This window comes from Ctenocephalides felis, unplaced genomic scaffold (genome assembly GCF_003426905.1).
Source record: "Ctenocephalides felis isolate EL2017-DRISC unplaced genomic scaffold, ASM342690v1 CF-g0.4_SCAFFOLD_03571, whole genome shotgun sequence".
Taxonomy (NCBI): domain Eukaryota; kingdom Metazoa; phylum Arthropoda; class Insecta; order Siphonaptera; family Pulicidae; genus Ctenocephalides; species Ctenocephalides felis.
Genome location: NW_020539725.1, coordinates 45,796,454 through 45,815,552, shown reverse-complemented (window position 1 = coordinate 45,815,552; position 19,099 = coordinate 45,796,454). Strand labels below are relative to the sequence as shown.

General features: G+C 26.6%; 2 protein-coding genes across 2 annotated transcripts; both read right to left on the bottom strand.

Moving 5' to 3' along the window:
- Positions 1-742: 742 nt before the first annotated feature.
- On the bottom strand, positions 743-8,992 carry LOC113387069 (ribonuclease 3-like). Its single transcript, XM_026624826.1, has 20 exons — positions 8,156-8,992; positions 7,965-8,078; positions 7,601-7,799; positions 7,400-7,523; positions 6,990-7,145; positions 6,697-6,829; positions 6,539-6,626; positions 6,256-6,375; positions 6,049-6,192; positions 5,801-5,975; positions 5,248-5,455; positions 4,755-5,001; positions 4,077-4,297; positions 3,585-3,716; positions 3,351-3,522; positions 2,537-2,718; positions 2,282-2,473; positions 2,078-2,208; positions 1,751-1,896; positions 743-1,518 (listed from the first exon to the last, which is right to left on the bottom strand). The coding sequence occupies exons 1-20, from the start codon at positions 8,702-8,704 to the stop codon at positions 887-889; spliced, it is 4,065 nt and encodes a 1,354-aa protein (XP_026480611.1). The 5' UTR covers positions 8,705-8,992; the 3' UTR covers positions 743-886.
- Positions 8,993-10,889: 1,897 nt separating this feature from the next.
- On the bottom strand, positions 10,890-19,087 carry LOC113386137 (homeotic protein female sterile-like). The gene is made up of 7 exons (XM_026623938.1): positions 18,904-19,087; positions 18,563-18,694; positions 13,782-13,849; positions 12,207-13,433; positions 12,034-12,140; positions 11,618-11,861; positions 10,890-11,342 (listed from the first exon to the last, which is right to left on the bottom strand). The coding sequence occupies exons 1-7, from the start codon at positions 19,085-19,087 to the stop codon at positions 11,277-11,279; spliced, it is 2,028 nt and encodes a 675-aa protein (XP_026479723.1). The 3' UTR covers positions 10,890-11,276.
- Positions 19,088-19,099: the final 12 nt, after the last annotated feature.

The window sequence follows — 19,099 nt, the reverse complement described above, 5'->3', positions numbered from 1 at the left end:
AATACATGCATGAAGGATTTCAAAATTCGTACCCCAATCTTCCGGCAAATATTTCACTTCCCAATCCTTCGCGTTTTCAATTACAATAGCATTATCATTTTGTTCAAAACGGCACACATTATTCCTTTTATATTGCTTTAAAAAACTTGATTTGTTATGTAATAAATTTAAATCTATAGATCTATCTATCTGCATTGCTTCCATTTATTATTTAAAAGGTAATTATTCCAAAATTAAATTTTTGATATTCAAATTTGTTCAATTGTTTTTAAAATAATAAATTAGTAAAAACATTTTACTGCATGTTTTTAATGCTTTTTAAATAGTATTCCTGCTGCAAATGTCATCAACAAAAGTAACATTTATGAACATAGTTTTGTAATCAATATAATTATATATATTGAATAAAAGAGAAAAGAGTGTTAAGAAATAATCTATAAAATTTAATATTAAGTAAAAACAAAGTTTATTAAATATTGTGTAATTATATATAAATAGTGCATTCAATATATTACACAAGATGTAGCCCATTTTAAGTTTTTAAAATCTAGTAATTATAGGAGTAAAATTCGCCATATTGTTTTCATTTATGAATTATTTATTATTGCATTATTCTCCAATAAATTCATATAATAAATTGAATAATTTAACACTGAAATGACATCGAGATTAAAAGTCATTGAAGTAAAACAAATAAAAAATATATCGAAGATGAAACAAATCCAATTTTTATTTTCTTGCTTCATAAGTCCATTCAATTTGCTTACACAATTTGAGAGAGTCTATTCGAGTCAGTTTCAAACCTGTTTAAGACACTTTTTTCTGTATCATGTTTTAAATAAATAAAATAGACTAGTTACAAAATAAAATCGATTGTTAAATTTTGCTATTCTATTTCTCCAGATTCTAAATCCGAGTCACTATCTTTATTCTTCTCATTTTTATAAATATGCACATCATTTTTATAATTAGCAGTCTTATCATTTATGTTTCCAGTATTCTCAAAACAATCATTATTTGCATCATAATCTTTATTGTAGCTATATTCTCGATAACTTGAACTACACCTTCCTTTCGATGTAATACTCATATTAGTATCAGAGTAATCTGAATCATAATCATGTCTCGATTTTTTATTAAAATGATGATTAGTATATTTTTCTTGTTTATATTCATTGTATTTACTCCTGTGACTATTTCTAAACCGATCAGATGAAGAAATTCTACTACGACTACTCTCATGCTTATTTTTGTCATAATATTCTCCATCACTCTCTTCATCAGCTTTTCTATATTGTTTCGGTAAATTTTTATCTTTTTTAAGTATGTCAATTTTTTTCTTATTAGCTTCAATTGATTGCCTTTCATAATCATTTCTTCTAGATAATTTTTGCTCAGCATATTTATCATTTGAGTTAAATTTATTGTTGCTATTTTTATTTCTATCGAATGACCATTTTTGATTTTTCATACTCTTAGCTATTACTCTCTTTTGATGATCAAGCTGTGGAAATAGATCTGCAAAATATGTTTCTAATTACTAATGTGATATGATGCCTAATATATTCTTTTGTTATAATTGTCATTGACTTATTGTTAGTATGAAACACAACCAAAAGAAAAAATAAAAGATATAGCTTGAACTAAATATAGAAATTCAGGATTAATAATTTAATATTTACATCTTCATATATATATTTTGTTCATAGATTTTTAATATTTATGGTATGTTATTAAATCACAGCCATACCTTGAGAATTTTCCAGAGCTTGTTTTGCGCAATTCATTTCCGCTTGTTGAATACTGTGACCAGTAGCCGTAGCTAACCGCTCACCTCGAAAATAAACTGCAACGGTATATACTCTGGTATTTGTGGGGCCAATGCATTCTATCACCCTGTTTAAAAGATCGAGTACATATATAAATGATTATCATTAAATGAGCTTTGTAAAAATTTTGATGTTATACATATACTTATATAATATATAAGTATATATTAAATATATATATATATATATATATATATATAATATTAATTATGATAATATATATTATTAAGTAAATTTAATTATTTTACTTATAAACTGGTATATCTGGCTCCCCGCCATCCATTGTTCTTAGTGTCAAACAGCATTGTTGCAGCTTACTTTTTGGATCATTCCAATCTTGATTCATGATAAAATCTTGTAGGCGTGGAAATAGACAAACCTTTTAAATCGAAATATAAAAATGAAATCATACTATATTGAAAAATAAACTATATAAATTAGTTTACACCCACTTGACAAAATACTTGACAATGCTTCATGCCTTTATCGATATATATAGCACCCAGTAAAGCTTCAAGCAAATCAGCTCGATCTTTAGTTTTCAATTCTGCCTTAGGATTACTATACACAGCATATTGGGTCATTCCTAAATCATCACAAACCACAGCTTGTGTGCGATTATTGACCAAAGAACTTCGTAAAAGCTATAAAATAAATTATTTATATCCTGGTACTATTATCAAAGCTTTTTTTTATTTTATATTTACAGATAAGTGCCCTTCGTGATGTTCAGGAAAATGCCGATATAGATATTCAGAAGAAATTAATTGCAAGACAGTATCCCCTAAAAACTCTAGGCGCTGATTGGAACCTAGTGTTAAGTTTGTGAAACCAATACTCCGATCAGTAAATGCACGTGCCAGTAATCGTATGTGTCTGAATTTTACACCTAAACAAATAAAAAATATGTGTAAAAAAATAGTAATAGTAAAATAGTAAAGTAACGTGTGTAAAAAAATAAAATACATGTAAATATTTGACAAACGGTAATTAAAAAAAATTTGCTGGCTATATTTTTTGAATTGCTATATTTAAGCCGTAAACTGAAAAATGTTCTAATTCTAATTAATCTATTATTCCAATTTTGAGCTTGACTGCAATTGTTAGACTTTATTATGATGAACTTAATAACAAACATTTTATTTAATGTTCGAATGCTTTTTTCCAGCTCTTTTCATTTCAGAAACGCACATTGTGCAGCTTTATGAATATTCAAAATTACTCTAATTTAATTATTAATTTAGAATAAGCCTGACAAGAGCCTGAAATATTATTTATTGTTATTATTGATTATTGCTTGCTTATGAATAAATAAGTAAATAAAATAAACAAATCTATGTCAACTCAAAAATGACCGAAAATAATATATATTTAAATTGACAATTGCGCAGCATCCGAATTAGATAGATGGTATAGACAAGAGCGTGCAATTTAGCTAAAAATAATGACAAAAACATTCAAAATCACAAACAAAACGATTTAGCATCGCCCAATTAATTATCTTACAAAGTGTGTACAAACCAATTAATTCTTCAAATTTAGTCAATTTCTGAAGCAATTCATAACTTGGGATCCACTGTCTGTCCCCATTGGGTTCTTGCAATTGTAATGGATGTGCAGGGTAATTCATCCATGTTTTTAATAATCTGTGTTCATTCATAAATAAAGCATTTCCAAAAACTTTATCAGCCACCTAAAAATTATTAATTAATTCATATAAACAATTTCAATTAATATAGTATTAGTTTATATTACCTGTATACCGCCATCAAGAAACAAGGCGCCCATAAGAGCTTCAAAGCAATTTGCCATCGCATGGCGTAGTTCTAATTCATGGCAAAGGTCGGAACCATGAGCATATAGCATGAAATGCTCAAGTTTTAATTTCTGTAAATAGAATCCAAAAAATAAAATAATTACAATGCCAAAAAAAGCCACCAAGATCTGAATAGCCATGTATCATATAAATATTTAATTCTTAAGGTGATAAATTTGTGTCACTTTAAAGAAAGTGAACTCAAATTTTATTATTAGAAAGTATTATTGAAGATTTCAAATGGATTAGAAGAATTATTATGAAAAAACTCTAATTGATTTATTTTAACACATTTTACTAAAATTATTTTATATTGTAAAAATAAACAATATTATAATTCATTAAAATGAGTATAAAATATATTTATTTTTTAGTTTTTTTATTGGCTCATTTGATATCAACTTAATTTTCATATAAAAGTTTAAACCTACTTTAGCAAGAACAGCAAGATGTTGGTTTTGAACAATAGCAGCTCGATATGTAGCTAAACCACCTTCTTCCAAGTCCGGAAACATGTGAAATAGGTGAATTGAAGTTAAAAACTCTACTACAGCATCTCCTAAGAATTCCAAACGTTCATTGTGATTGATATTTGATTCTGTTTCCCTTTGTTTTCCAAATCTAGACATGATGTTTATTAGAGTGTTAATGCCTGGAAAAAAGCATTGATTCAAAGAATATGGATCCATTAATAATAATGTAGTAAAAATTATAATTCACATTAAATTTTTAGCTATGAATCTAAAAATTTTCTGAATTAGTTGAAAGTTTCTGAATTATAATGCCCCTTAAAGATTATATTTGAAAATACGTCAAGATATAAATGTTTACATTTATTTGTGAGCACAACTAAAATTCACTGAAATTTATTAGAAGTTGAATTTTAATAAGTGTCAATTCCGGATAAATATTAGTTTCATATGTGAATTCTTTCAATTTTAAAACGATTAAAAAAGTATAGGAATGAATATAAACAAATTGTTTGTTTTTAATAATTTCTGAAGAAGATCCCATATTCCCGAAATAAAGAATAAATGATAATTTAAAATTTTGTTTTCTTTAATATTTGTATTAATATGATAATATTCTTTTTCATTAGTAAATTATACCTCTTTTCCTTGTATTTAAGTAATGAATTTTTCTATCCCCATATTCAGGTTGTCTTATTCCACAATTCGTCAAACTATTCCTAGCATGATCAGGATTTGTACCAAAATTTTCACGATAACTTGGATGTGTCAAGGCAAGTTGAAGCAAATATCTATTTTTAAATTTATAATCAATGCTTTCTTCAAGTTGATATAGAGATCTATGAAATCTCAAATGGCACGCTAGTACGGGAATTAGCATGGCATGCTAGAAAACAGAAAATAGTATAATATACGATTAATGATAATGTTCTATAACAAGAGAATCCACAATGTTACACATGTGGAAAATATTATATGTTAAATATGCTCAAATTTACAAATTTAATTGTAATTATAAATGTCAAAATGCATACATAATTAGATAATTAATATTTAATTAAATCAAAGGGCCTGTTCAAGACTATGCTATAATTAAAACACAATTTATTATTTAATAAATGGATTTTATTACCTGTACAATATCACACATAATTCCAGTTCGAAAAAACCCTTTGGAACTTAAAGCAACTGTTACATCTCGCTTAAGTTTACCTTGAGACCTCATATCTTGTAAGCGAGCTTCTTTACTTTCCAATTTACGTTTATCTTCAAATGATGGTTTTGGCATATTTGCAATTAGATGTCTGTATTTCACATATTCTCGCCATGCTTTCTGATATCTATATATCAATTAGAAATAGGTTTAAAATATGCAAAACAAAACAATAAAATAATCAGCTGTAGTAGTTGATGACATTCTACATGCAGCAGTTGTATATTCATGTATATACAAATACATCAAAATAGAAATTGATCATGAGTTCCAAATCACTTTCAAGAACACCAAACAATTTGTGCTCTGGCTCTTGCATATACTTATTTATTACTTACATATTTGGTATTAAAAGTGACGTACACAAAACAATGCAAGCTCTGCCCAAGAGCAACTAATGATTTTGAGCAATTTTTTTAACCAAGTTAAATCTGCCATAAAGATTATCATAAATGCAACATTAAATACTTACTCAGGGTTACCAGCATAGCTTAACTGTGGTGGTCTTATACCAAAATGAACTATTTCTGGATATTTATTTTTCAAATCATCAATGCAATTATTTTCATTTTTTAATTCTACGTTACGATCTAATTGGTCAACTCGAACAGAGCAAGGTTTACATCCAGGGTATGTAACAACCATTCCTGAAAAATGATACAATTGAAAAAAGAAGAAAATAGAAAAAATAAAATAATTTTTATATTTCATTTAAAATACCTTTAACTTGGTCTGCATAATCTTGCCATTCATATTGTGTCAATTTATGCATTTCATTAACTACATTTATGTTGACTAGTTCTTCACTGCTTGCTATTAGATATCTTAATACTTCATTCATTGACAAAACTTCTTTACCATTATCTGGTATTCATTAATTGGATTAAATATCTTATGATTAACTATATTTTAAATTATGATATATACCTGGAAGATCTCTAACAAATCTTGGCATAAAATGAAAAATTGGACAGCAATCATCGCTATTGTTTTGAGGTTTTAAGTCAAAATCGACAAGTTCCAGGATTTCATGAAATAAATAGTCGACTGCAAATAAAATATTACATTTTATATGGTTTTCAAAGGATTATCATAAAATTCAAGGAATTATCATTCAACCCCTCAAATAATTACAGAAATAAATTAATTATAAAACTCTTGAACAATCTGGTGTATACAAAGTTGTTAATTAAATTTTTTATTTACTTACAGAACAGATTTAATTCTTTCATTGTGTAATGCTCCGGATGTTTTTCTTCTATATATAGTATTGTATATTCTATATTGAAACGTATTACCTGCAGTTAATTTTAAACATTAACTCATTAAATGAAATTAAAATTATATTTGCGTAAATATTATCTTTACCTTGCATGTAGGTAAACTACCTAATGGAGTGTGGCTGAACATTGAAAATCCTTCAAAAATAAATTCATGCTCATCGTGTTTGATTATAGTGGGTGTTTTTGTTAAAAAATTGGTCGGTGGTGATATTGTAATTCTGTAAAAAAATAAATATTTATATATTAAAAATATTTAGTAAATTGATATGTACATTACACTATATAAATATGAGGGATGTAAAATAAATTATGAATTCATAAAATTTGTTTTAAAATTAAAGAGTATTAAATAATTAATTCCAAAATTACTATTATTACCTATAATGGTATAAGTTCTTTATATTATTAGATTCTGGTTTGCATTTAAATTCACCAACTTCTCCAGGATATACTCCATGGCGAATGCCAGATCGCTTTGATCTTGCTGAACATCTGCACAGTGGACCATCATTCATTTCCCCTGGATCATTGAACCTTGAAATTAAAAAAAATGCTGATATGGGCATGTTCATTATACTTATTATAATGTAATATCTATTAGAAAAACGTATTAATATTACAATAAAAATTTAAAGTGATTCTGTAGCAGAGCAAACCTGACTAATACATACTTACAAAATTAATTAAAATAAAACATAAGATAAAGCATTGCACCAAAAAGCATATCAATTAGCATTTAATCCTTTCATCAGTTAAAATTTGCATCGAATATATGTCAAAAAACTTACCACATTTCTCTATGTAGTCTTTGAGGATGTTTCAATTTACGTGATAACTCCTCCATTGCGCAGTCTTCTTCGTCTGATTCCATGCCACTCATTGAACTATCACTACTAGAATCACAATGTTCACCTACAAGAAATGGAATAGACAATTCAAAATGTTTTTATGTAAGTAAAGATAAATATGCAAACTCAAAATAAACTCACTTTTATGTTTACACATTTTTGTCTTGTGCTTGCGAGGAGGTACTTCATAAGGTTTTTGAGATACCCTTGCTTCTTTTGCACGTGCGATTAATATTTTATAAAAATCATCACACAATTGAGCAAGTTTTGGAGTTTGAACCATTGTTCCATCATCAATGCGAGTATAATATAAATCAGCAGGTGATGATCTTGTCCAAACCTTTTCAATATATTATGGTTACAATCAAAATATGAAAAGTGATGTAAAAGTTTTGTTTCATGATTTCATAAGTTTTGTATTATATTATATTATATAAATAAAATTTAATAAGTTTTGAATTATGCAAGAAATAAGAATCTGCTAATTTTAGAAAACTAATCTTACTTCTGTAATATTATCTTCTTGATTATTTAATTCTTGTAGTTTTTGTGATATTTCCTCTGATGTTGCACAAAAGTTTTTTCTGTATTTCATCAACAACATATCCCTTTCTGACCACTAAAATATAAGATTGTCTTCAGAAAAGTTGCTTAATAATAATTACATTATGTTTGAATAGACAAATTAATGTTTACCTTCTTATCATCACTTTTATGCCAACGATCTCGACTTCTTCTTCTTGGTCTTTTTTGTTCAAGTATATTCTTTTTACTATCCGTTCTGTCATTATTATATGATGAAGTATTTAGAGAATATTTATTATCGGCTAATCTTTCATTAGTATAATTATTAAGTGAATCATTTATATCTCTATCACAATCAGATATCAAATCATAATATTTAGTATCTGTTTTATCATAAGCATTACAATTAACATTAATTTTTGATTCTTCTTGCTTAACTTCAGAATAATTTGTATAAGAATCATTATACTGCGTAAACTGATTAATATTATAAACATTAGGTGAAATATTTGGATAGTTGTTAGCCGGTGTTGGATAATAAGGTAAAGACGGCTGATTATAATAAGACTGATAATAGTCTGGCTGAGCGGTTGGAGGTGGCACAATAACATGGTACGGAACACCATTGTTTGCAACTACAGCCAAATTGGGTGGTGGTTTAGTAAAATCTGGCAAAACCGGAGGAGGACAGGCAAAGAAATTTGGTGGCGGTTGATCCATTATTTTTTTAAGTAGTTAGCTCTGCAGATATATCTTCATGGTAATGTTTTCTTGCATTTAGAAATAGCGTATTAAATCATTTCACTCAAATTCATTAAAACCATTGAACTGTCACATGTATTTCGATTCGTATGATATTTTTGACACTTTTATTTCACCCATTTAAACTGTGTTATTGACTAAACCTTAGTCGTATATAAGGTCTAAACCTTAAGGCGATCATGAAATTATTAAATTACAGGATACTCCGATGCAGTAATTTTACTTTCCAATTAGTTTATTCCAATTATTTAAATATATCAGTTACGACTTATTCTGGCATATCATATATATATTTCACGAATTATTATTGCTGATCTTATAAGATTTATTACAATAATGCATGTAGTTATAAGCATTGTTTAAAACATTATTATATCGTCAAACGTTTAAAACGTTATGCGAACAAAATATTAAATTTATGAAATATAATCATTAGAAAATAGTGATACCGAACGCAATGTTTCTTCTTCTGACACTAGGTAGCAGCATCTCTCGTGACGATCTAATTGGTCGTCACCTTTGACCAATAACAAGTCAAGAATTTGAATTTATTACAGTTTAATCAGTATAATACATCTGAATTAATATAATGAATATAAATAAATAATACATAAACATAATACAAATCATTCTGCTTTTTTATGAAATTATGTATAATATATTTATATAAAGTTATTAAATATATTAATTATTTTGGTGTATTTTCTAATGGAAAAAAAATTGCAAATCTGCCAGTGAAGTTCATTTTGGTCGTGATTAATTGGAGAAAAACAAAAAAGGTTAGAGAATTTATAAAAATAATTTACTCATTATAGCATCAATCATATATAATTTATTACGAGCAAATATAATATTCAAAAGAATTTATTGATGTTTAAATGCAGTTTCATAGTTACAATTACTACTGCAAAAATATTTTAATAAAAGAGACATTTTGTTACTAATCGAGTTACATAAGTACAATTTATTATTAATACAATACAGCCTTAATAATTACAAAGGTTATTTAATAATTTCTCTTCATATATTATATATATATATATTTATACTTTCTACACTGCTTATATATAATCTTACAACTCATTGTAAGAACATTAATAGTAAGATTTTATTCATTAATTTGACTGAATATAACTTAAATTGGCATAATATAAACTTGTAAGCTTACAATGAATATTAGTGATATATTTTATATAATTTTATACAAATCAATTTATATATATTTACATATATCTAATGTAGAAAGTTGATTTTTTACCCAAAAACTATAAATAACACTTCTTAATAAATTCAAATAAGATATGAAACTATTAAGAGCATTTTCTAGCAATACAAAATATTTTAAATAAGATTTTACTATTATTTGTGAGATACTGAAAATTTAATTTAATGAATAACAAAAAAGATAAATAAAAAAATATAAAAATCTGAAAAGCTTAACTAATAAATATTATTATGAAAAAACTCAATTTACATAAACGCAATTTACTATCAATCATTTGTTTATTCTTTGAAGAGTATTTTATGTGCAATCCACAATGCCATAATAGCATTGAGGTGTATATGCAGAACACTTGTCATATCCGAAGAAATCGATTGTATGAAATTTAGTCGATCTGAATCTACTAATATTTTACTGCATTTTACAAGGATCAATGTCGCTTACCTATACAGTACTTGCTTTACTACTGAGACAATACAAATACATGAAATCTAAGCTTCGTATATAATAACAAAATTGCTTGAGCAAAACTGTATTTTAAATGAAATTTTTACACAATTAATTATTCATGATTGTCTTAAAAAATTAATAACAAACTTATCTTTAACCTTACTTTTCATTTTATTTTATTTAAATAATTTACATAAAGTAACTATTTTCTATATAATAAAGTTATACTTATAAATATTTTTATATACAAAATATTGTACATTGGACTAATTTCAGTTTTGAAAAATTAATTGTATTAAAAAAAAACTAATTGCCCTCCATTAATTCAAGCAATGGTACTTGATACCCCAACATTTTTATAACAATTAGATTAAATAATATTTAAATTATATACAAATATCTATAATACAATCACTATAGTATGTTCTAAAACTTTAACAATAAGTTAATAAAAGTGCATGAATAAATTTATGTTGCATAAAGTATATTCCTGCACAATACCAAACTTTTCAAAACTTATTTTCTAATGAATATTTTTTTTGAGTTAACATACATTTTTTACATAATTTTTCTATTCAATAAGTAATAACAGAATTATTTTCGGTACTCACATAGAAAGGGCGTGTGCACATGTCATTATTGTAAATACGTATAAAAGAAGTATATTAACTTTATTATTGTTCAGGTTCACATTTACATCAGGTTCATTTACCTCTTACTGCCATTCTCAGCCAGTATAAATAAGCTAAAATTATAACTCAATGTTTTTTGTATATATATATATACCACTTCACTGGATACATCCATATTTGCACTACTTTTTAATGTAAGTCTTCAAAACTATTTTATAGTAACACATTATAAAGATTCTTCAAAGGCTGCCATTAAATCACTCTGCATATTCATATCAATTTGATTAGCCAACTGAAAATATAAAGTGAAATTTAATATTTTCCTCCAGGATTCAACTATTTTTCAGTTAAAATTTAGTTATATGTTATACTTTGATCGTATTTTTATGTTTGTATAAAAAAATGAATACCATAATACATACTCTATTTTTTTTGTAGTAAAATATTGTGATATTACAAAATTTGAATTGACTATTCATTATTTGTAGCAAAATTAATCCAATGAATATTAATTAATTATTAAAAAATATATATTTTATTTATAGTTGCACAAGCTATAACACTCACAGCTTCTCTCTGTCTCTTTGCTTTCTCTCGTTCACGCTCCCTAGCAACTTTGTCTCTCTCTGCAGCATCATTATGTGAAGACTGGCTAGTGTTAGAAATAATATTGGGCAGTTGATTATTTGGGGAACCCTTTACACCACTTGCAGGTGAATGCACTAGGTCATCAACTCGGCCTGGTGGGGCAGGAGTTATAGGTGTAGGTCCAGCCCCAATAGGGGGTCCTGCTTTCCTGAGCATAATGGGGCTGCAATAACAATATTATTAATATAGAAATGAAAAAAATTCAAATGATAAATTAATTTTCATGACTGCATCATATGAGGCAGAAAACAAAATCATGGTAACAAACAAAATTTAAAAAATATTCTACATTTATCCTGCAAATATATAATTTTCTCAAATAATCTATAACTCACTTTGACTTATCTGGTGTTTCAGATGCTTCTTTCTCTCTTAATTTTTCCATTGCTCTTTGTTGCTGCTGCAAAGCCTTTTGTCTATCTTTCGCTTTGTTTTTAAATGCCTGTTAAATATTAAACATTATTGACACTATTAATAAAAATATAAATATGACTATAATAATACGTACCAAAAATGTATCTGAATGTGTCTTAGGTTTTGATCCTTGTGAATTTTGAGGCGAATTAGATTGTGATTGACTCAATCCTATGGAAGACCATGAACTAGCATTTTTAACATTTTGTTCTTGCTTTGGTTTGAATGCTTGTACAAAATTTGTTACAGAGTTTTTCTGTTCTGGTGGTGTTTGCTTTTTCTCATGACTCATGGAATTTATATTATTAGGAACTCCCATTAAATCCTCAATTGGTTTTGGTGTCAAAATGACCTTTTCTTCTTTTTTCATAATGTTATGATTAGAAATTGGCAAATGTTGCTGTCTTGCCATCATATGCTGTTGTTGGGTTGTCATTGGTAATTGATCGAACAAGGATGTTGGTGGCATAGAGTTATGCATGTTAATATTATTCATATTGTTGACATTCATCATATTCATTCCATTACTCATTTGCATATCCATATCTGTTTTCATCATTCCAAATCCATTGTTACTAGAACCAATCATATAAGAATCCTGTTTGATTGCTGGTATATTCTGGGTAATTTCCATATCTAAACTGTGCATAACCGAGTTATGACCTGCCATATCAGCCATGACATTATGCATGTTCCCAGGGATCATATGTGAAAAATTAGGCTGCACCATATCTCTTTTGCCTAAACTTTGTTCAAGACTGGCCAAAGAATGCTCTAAGGGATCAATCATGAACTGGGATTGAGGAGAAGGTGGTTTAAGTTGAGGCATTGCCATACTGCCTAAACTCCGATTTTGTTGCATACCAACAGAACTATTCAATAAATTATTGTTATGCATCATATCATTCATTTGCGAATTCATATTAGGCATTGTATTGTTCATTACATTCATTCTGCTTTGAATAGATGGTTGTTGAATAGCAGATGTAGTTTTGACTAATTCATTCTGGGTTATGGTGTTCAAACTCTGTTGCGATGTAATAGGCATGATAGGTTGAGTCATAGCTGGATTAGCCATTACAGGTTTAATAACTTCGGGGGTTGATATCAATTCATCTGGCAAAATTGGTCCATTATTATTAGAGTTTGCAATTGGCATATTTGTCGTTATACCAGTATTTTGAACTGGTTTAGTTATTGAAGTAACAGTATTGTCAGTGGTTGTCACATTACATAAAGGAGTCGATGTAATTGCAGGAGCCACTACTGGTTTACTTATTGCATTCTGCACACTAATTGAAGCAGTAGTCACAGTCGATTTCTTAAAAAAAAAAATAATAATATATATATATATATATATATATATATATATATATAATTTTATATATATATAAAAATGCATTTCTATCATTTTAAAAAATATATTATAGAAACATGAACATATAAAGACAAAATTATCAAATTTTATATATATATATATATATATATATATATATTTATATATATAAATATATATTGATAAAACTATGAACATCCAAACTTTTCGACATCTGGATGGAAGTCTGTTTAAAAAGATTATAGTTTTATCAATATCTTTATCCCAATCTGAAAAAAATATCAATATATATATATATAAAACAAAAAAAATTTTAATGATATTTTAACTTACCGGTACAGCAGGATTTGTAACAGGCGATGTATCAGTCTTTTTGGTTTTTTTCCTAGATTTGGTGCCACCTGTGAAACAAGACAATCAGAAATGTAGTTAATTACTCCAAATGATTCATCTGTTATATAATATGTGATACTCACAATAAATGCTAAGGAGCAGGAGCCAATATAATTTGAGCACTCGTTTAGCTGACTTTATATACCAGATCAAAGTTAATAAAATTCACTATTTTATCTAAAGCTAGTATTGTATATAATTCAATGTTAGAAAACAATAACAAATAAATTGCATTGGTACATTCAAAATTATTTTAATACGATAACTAGAAAGGAGCTGATTGATTCGGATGTAACAGTATAGCAATCCCAGATTATTTATATTTTATTAAAGTTTAATACAAAGATCAAATCAATACTTTTAAGAAACTACATAAATAAGAATCATAGAAGTACAAGATATGTAAAAAAAATAAGAAGAAAATAATAAGGCAATGACATTCAAAGAATGTATTATATTTCATAAATCACTTATATAGCACAATATTCATGTTGTTAATTGAATTTTTTTCACAAGATGTCGATTAGTGCAAACAATGTGTAAAGAAGGGACAGACAGCATAGATTTTGACCATAACAACTTCAAACACATTTTTATCACCGGTGATCTATAGACTAACTTAATAAAAATACATTATCCCATTACAAAAATATGGCTTGCGCAAAATGGTGGTACACCATAAAAATATATTACACATTGTCTGCATAATAGAAAATCGAAACCGATTTCAGCCCCTTTTTTGTTAATAAATAAGATATTTTCGAAAACACTAAAATTACTTCAAAATTATGTCAAAACATCGAAATTATACGAAATAAGATACATGTATTTAAATATCAACATGCTAGACCCAAAAAAACTTTGATCTGGTATATTTGTCACGAAAATAATGTTAGATAAATTGGTTAAGTTCTTCACCAATTTTGCTATGATTTGTTTTGTAATTGTCAAGGATATTGGCTGCCCCTCCTTTAACATATTATTGCACTTAACACCACCATGTGTTTGTTGCACTGTGAAGAGATCATCTACCGAAAGTTTAAAAATTGGTATGATTCTCATAAATTATTTTTTTTACCCATATTTATATAAGAAGATTATACTCTTTTATAATAATTTTTACAAAACATCGACTTAGAAGAAAGCATACCCAATTTTTAAACTTTGATCAAAATAGTTATATAATGATCGTTGGCCTTCAAGATTAGATCTTGAAAATATAATGAATATATCATTATATATATATATATATATATATATATATATACATATATATAATATATATATATATATACATATATATAATATATATATATACATATATATAATATATATATATATATATACATATATTCAAAAAAATGTATTTCCTAAAACTGCTTAAATACTAAATTTACTCAAAGTAATGTGAAATTTTGCGTTGATAGTATATGATAAGTTACTTTTACAATTATTATAAGTGACAATTCTTATAATCATAGTATGACATATGTATGTTTAAAGAAAAGCATTTAGAAATGAGAAAAAAATACGCTATGATCCCTCATACAATATAAACATTTTTTCTGTACATTTAACATGAATATATTTAATTAATATAAATATTTTCGGTAAAACTAAAAAGTAAGTCAAAAGTAATTTGTCTTTATCTATGGTATGAACAATGTATTAGAAACTTTATTTGGATTAAAACTTATTTTTATTTTAGTCAATTTACAATTAAAATAAAAACAACCGAAAATATAATGTAGAAGTGGACAAGAAATCAGGCTTGAAAATATTTGTATTTGTATTCCATTACTGACGTAAATGAAAACTTTTGATCAATAAATAATAGTATTTCTTGGATTATAAATAACAGTCTTTAAACATAAATATTTTTGCGATACGTTTCTTATTGGGGATATTTAATTTTTTTTGAATGATATTAAGATGGCACATCAAACATTCTTTCTTTATTAAATATTTATTGTTAAAATGTATGTTCTTAAAAGATATCAAATAACTAAAATAAATAATATTGCTGATAAATAAAATTTAATATAAAATCTCAAATCATACGCACATATAATATCGATTGCAATAGTGCAGGCAACAGATAGGAAAATTATTACTTTTAAATCGTTTATGTACAATTCGGCAGTGATTTGATATACATATTACGTATTATCCAATAAATTCTTATATTTGTAACAAGCAAAAAATCCAATAATTTGTTTTCTAAAGTTTCACTAAATTGATAAATGACTTGAAATCAGCCTCAACTTTAAAGCTCACGAAGAGACGATTGTATGAGCATAAATTAAATATGGTCGATTTATCTTTACGCCTACGAAATTATCATTATGATAAAACACGCCACCACAACCTTTGAGGCTGATTTGAATAATTTGATTATATTTATGAATTATTACATTTTCTAATTTTTTAATTCTTATGAAGTAATATCAAAAATGGAATATCTAATTTTTTGTCTTTTGAGAAAAAATATTTTATTAATACTAAATTATTTTAAATCAAAATATAAATGTATGCCATATGAAATATTTTTTAAATATCAAATTGGGCACAAATACAATATAACCATCTGATAAAAGTCACGGAAATAATGCAAATTCTTGAGGATTTATATAATATTATATAAATTATGATTTTATTTTATCAAGAAACTCTCGGTGAATAATAAATTGTTGTTAGCCTAGTAATCGCGTATGCCGATGCACGAACACGACCGACTTAAGTTTTAAAGTGCTCCAACCACGTTTAAAATATTCGAAAAGTACGTATTTTAATTTAAGAAACGGGTCAATTGCAAGCCCTTTAATTGAAACATTTACCGGGCATTTCTTTATTACTAACTTCTACAAATATATTAAGAGTTATGAAAAAAGCCGTGATATTGCATAAATTAGACGTATTAAAACGCAAAACTCTAAAACTATTACATTTTTAAATAACAGCTTTTAATTTTAATTAAATGTGCACATCTATATATCAAATTTAATAATATATGCATACACAATTTAAAGTCAAAAAACAAAAAAGTAACATGTCAAGTTATACCTCAATAAAAACTTATCACGTGAAAATATTCATGTATTATATTATTAATTTATATTTTAATATATATATTTAATATATGCTTATCTTAATTTAAAATTCTCATCGGTAATAAATCTGTACAAAGTTACAAATACTAAATTAAACACATGGTATATAATAGTTAAGATAAACGACTTCACAAACACACATCTTTATAAATTTATACCTATCATTTAATAATTTATGTTTATTTTTATATGTATATATATAAATCTATCTATCAGATATTTTTAAGTGCTTTCAATAATTGCACTTTAGTCAAATCATTATTATTATGATGTTCTTAAACGATAATAACAGAATATTATCAGTCATTAAGAATTAGATATTAGCTTTCAAGCCAGACATTCTTGTCAAACTATAAAAAAATTCAATACAACCATTTTAGTAGGTTACAGGAAAGGCTATGAACAGAATACTAATCCTCAAAATTTAAATGAATTAAATATTTGAAGCCGTTTGATTGAAATTAAAATATTAAAAGATATGTATTTGTGTAATATTAACACAACCACATGAATCTAAATTAATAATTGTTCCCAAATAATTACTGATACTATATCTCAAATGACTGTTTAATGTTACTTTTCGTAAAGTAATGTTTAAAATTCATTGTCATCATCAATTCACTTTCGAACTAAAATATTTAAAACAAAGAACATTTCCGCAAAAACGACTTACTACGCGACCGTTAACAAAATTATATGTAATATGACTACTAAAAGCCAAAGCTATTTATTTCGGTTCATACGTTGCATTATGATATAATGCTATTTCGGCAATGACTCATTATTTAAAATATCAATGAAGAACAATTAGCGTGTAGAACAATGAAGAATATATTTCGATTGAGAAAAAAAACATTCCGATTATAATATACGTAAATAACTGCAAAGGTGTATGTATGAAGTGATACTTTCGTCAATTTTATAAACAATCATTAATGATGCACTTATAGCAGATTCTAGAAGCACTTACAAAACTGACAATATAAAATGAACGATCAAGAAATCTAATATTGCAGTCACAGTGTACATATTTAAATAAATAAAGTATACAAAAACGCAATAAATCATACTATTAAAATACTTGAAAAAAAAACGAAAGAAATGAAAGATAATATTTCATTTCACTTGTTTGATCTGTATGAAAAAGTTTGCAGTTATTTATTTCTATCCCCTTTAGAAAATCCATGTGTTGATGACACATGCATGAGCATATCACGGTTTTGCAATGCATTGTGAGAATATACAAAATCGAAATTAGTCACACATCTTTATGTGTATGTATACATGAATTATTCATTGTTCACAAAACAGTAGTTTTGTCTAATTAAATCTAACAAATAAGAAAGTTCTAAAAGCTTAAATATTATTTACATTATAAAATATCAATTAACAGTCAATAAGAAGTGGTGAACAGATCACACATTTATACACTCATTAACATGTATATATTTCCAAATATACACATACACATAAATATATACACAAACAATCAGAAAGTTTGTGATACGTTTGCTCTTTACTACAAAGTGTAGTAGTAGCCATACAAATAACTTTTTTTAAAGACCTTGTTTCGAACGAATCGCGTTTTGCATTATTGTTGTTGTGGCTAACCTGCTTCGCTATCGGAAGAGTCTGAAGAACTCGAATCTGATGAACTGGACGACATTGAACTGTCCGATGAAGAACTGCTTGAAGACAGTCGTCCAGCAGCCGAGGGGACGGCATCAGCTTTACCGGTTTCGTCTGTTGGGTTAAAAATATTGTATGTATTAGCAGTTAATGAGAAAAGAGGTTGATGCAAAATTAAAAATGCACCACTACAAAATGTCAAGAAAATTTGCATTTAATCATGAATAAATTCATATCTAAAAAAAATTGTATAATAAAAATAGAACAGATTTTAGAATGAAAAATTATTCCCTTGGATTAGTATATGATCGATATATTATTACCGCGACTCAACATATGATCATTATAGCAAATACGTATCGATGTAATTTGAAAATAAAAATGTAATATAAGCACCTTTTCCTTTTTGTTTTGTTTCTTGGCAGTTCCAAGTTGACCAGTTACATCCTGAAGTCTCTTTTCTAACTCTGAAGTCTCTTTTTCTAACTCTTGTTTTTTCTCAGCCATTTGTTCATCTTT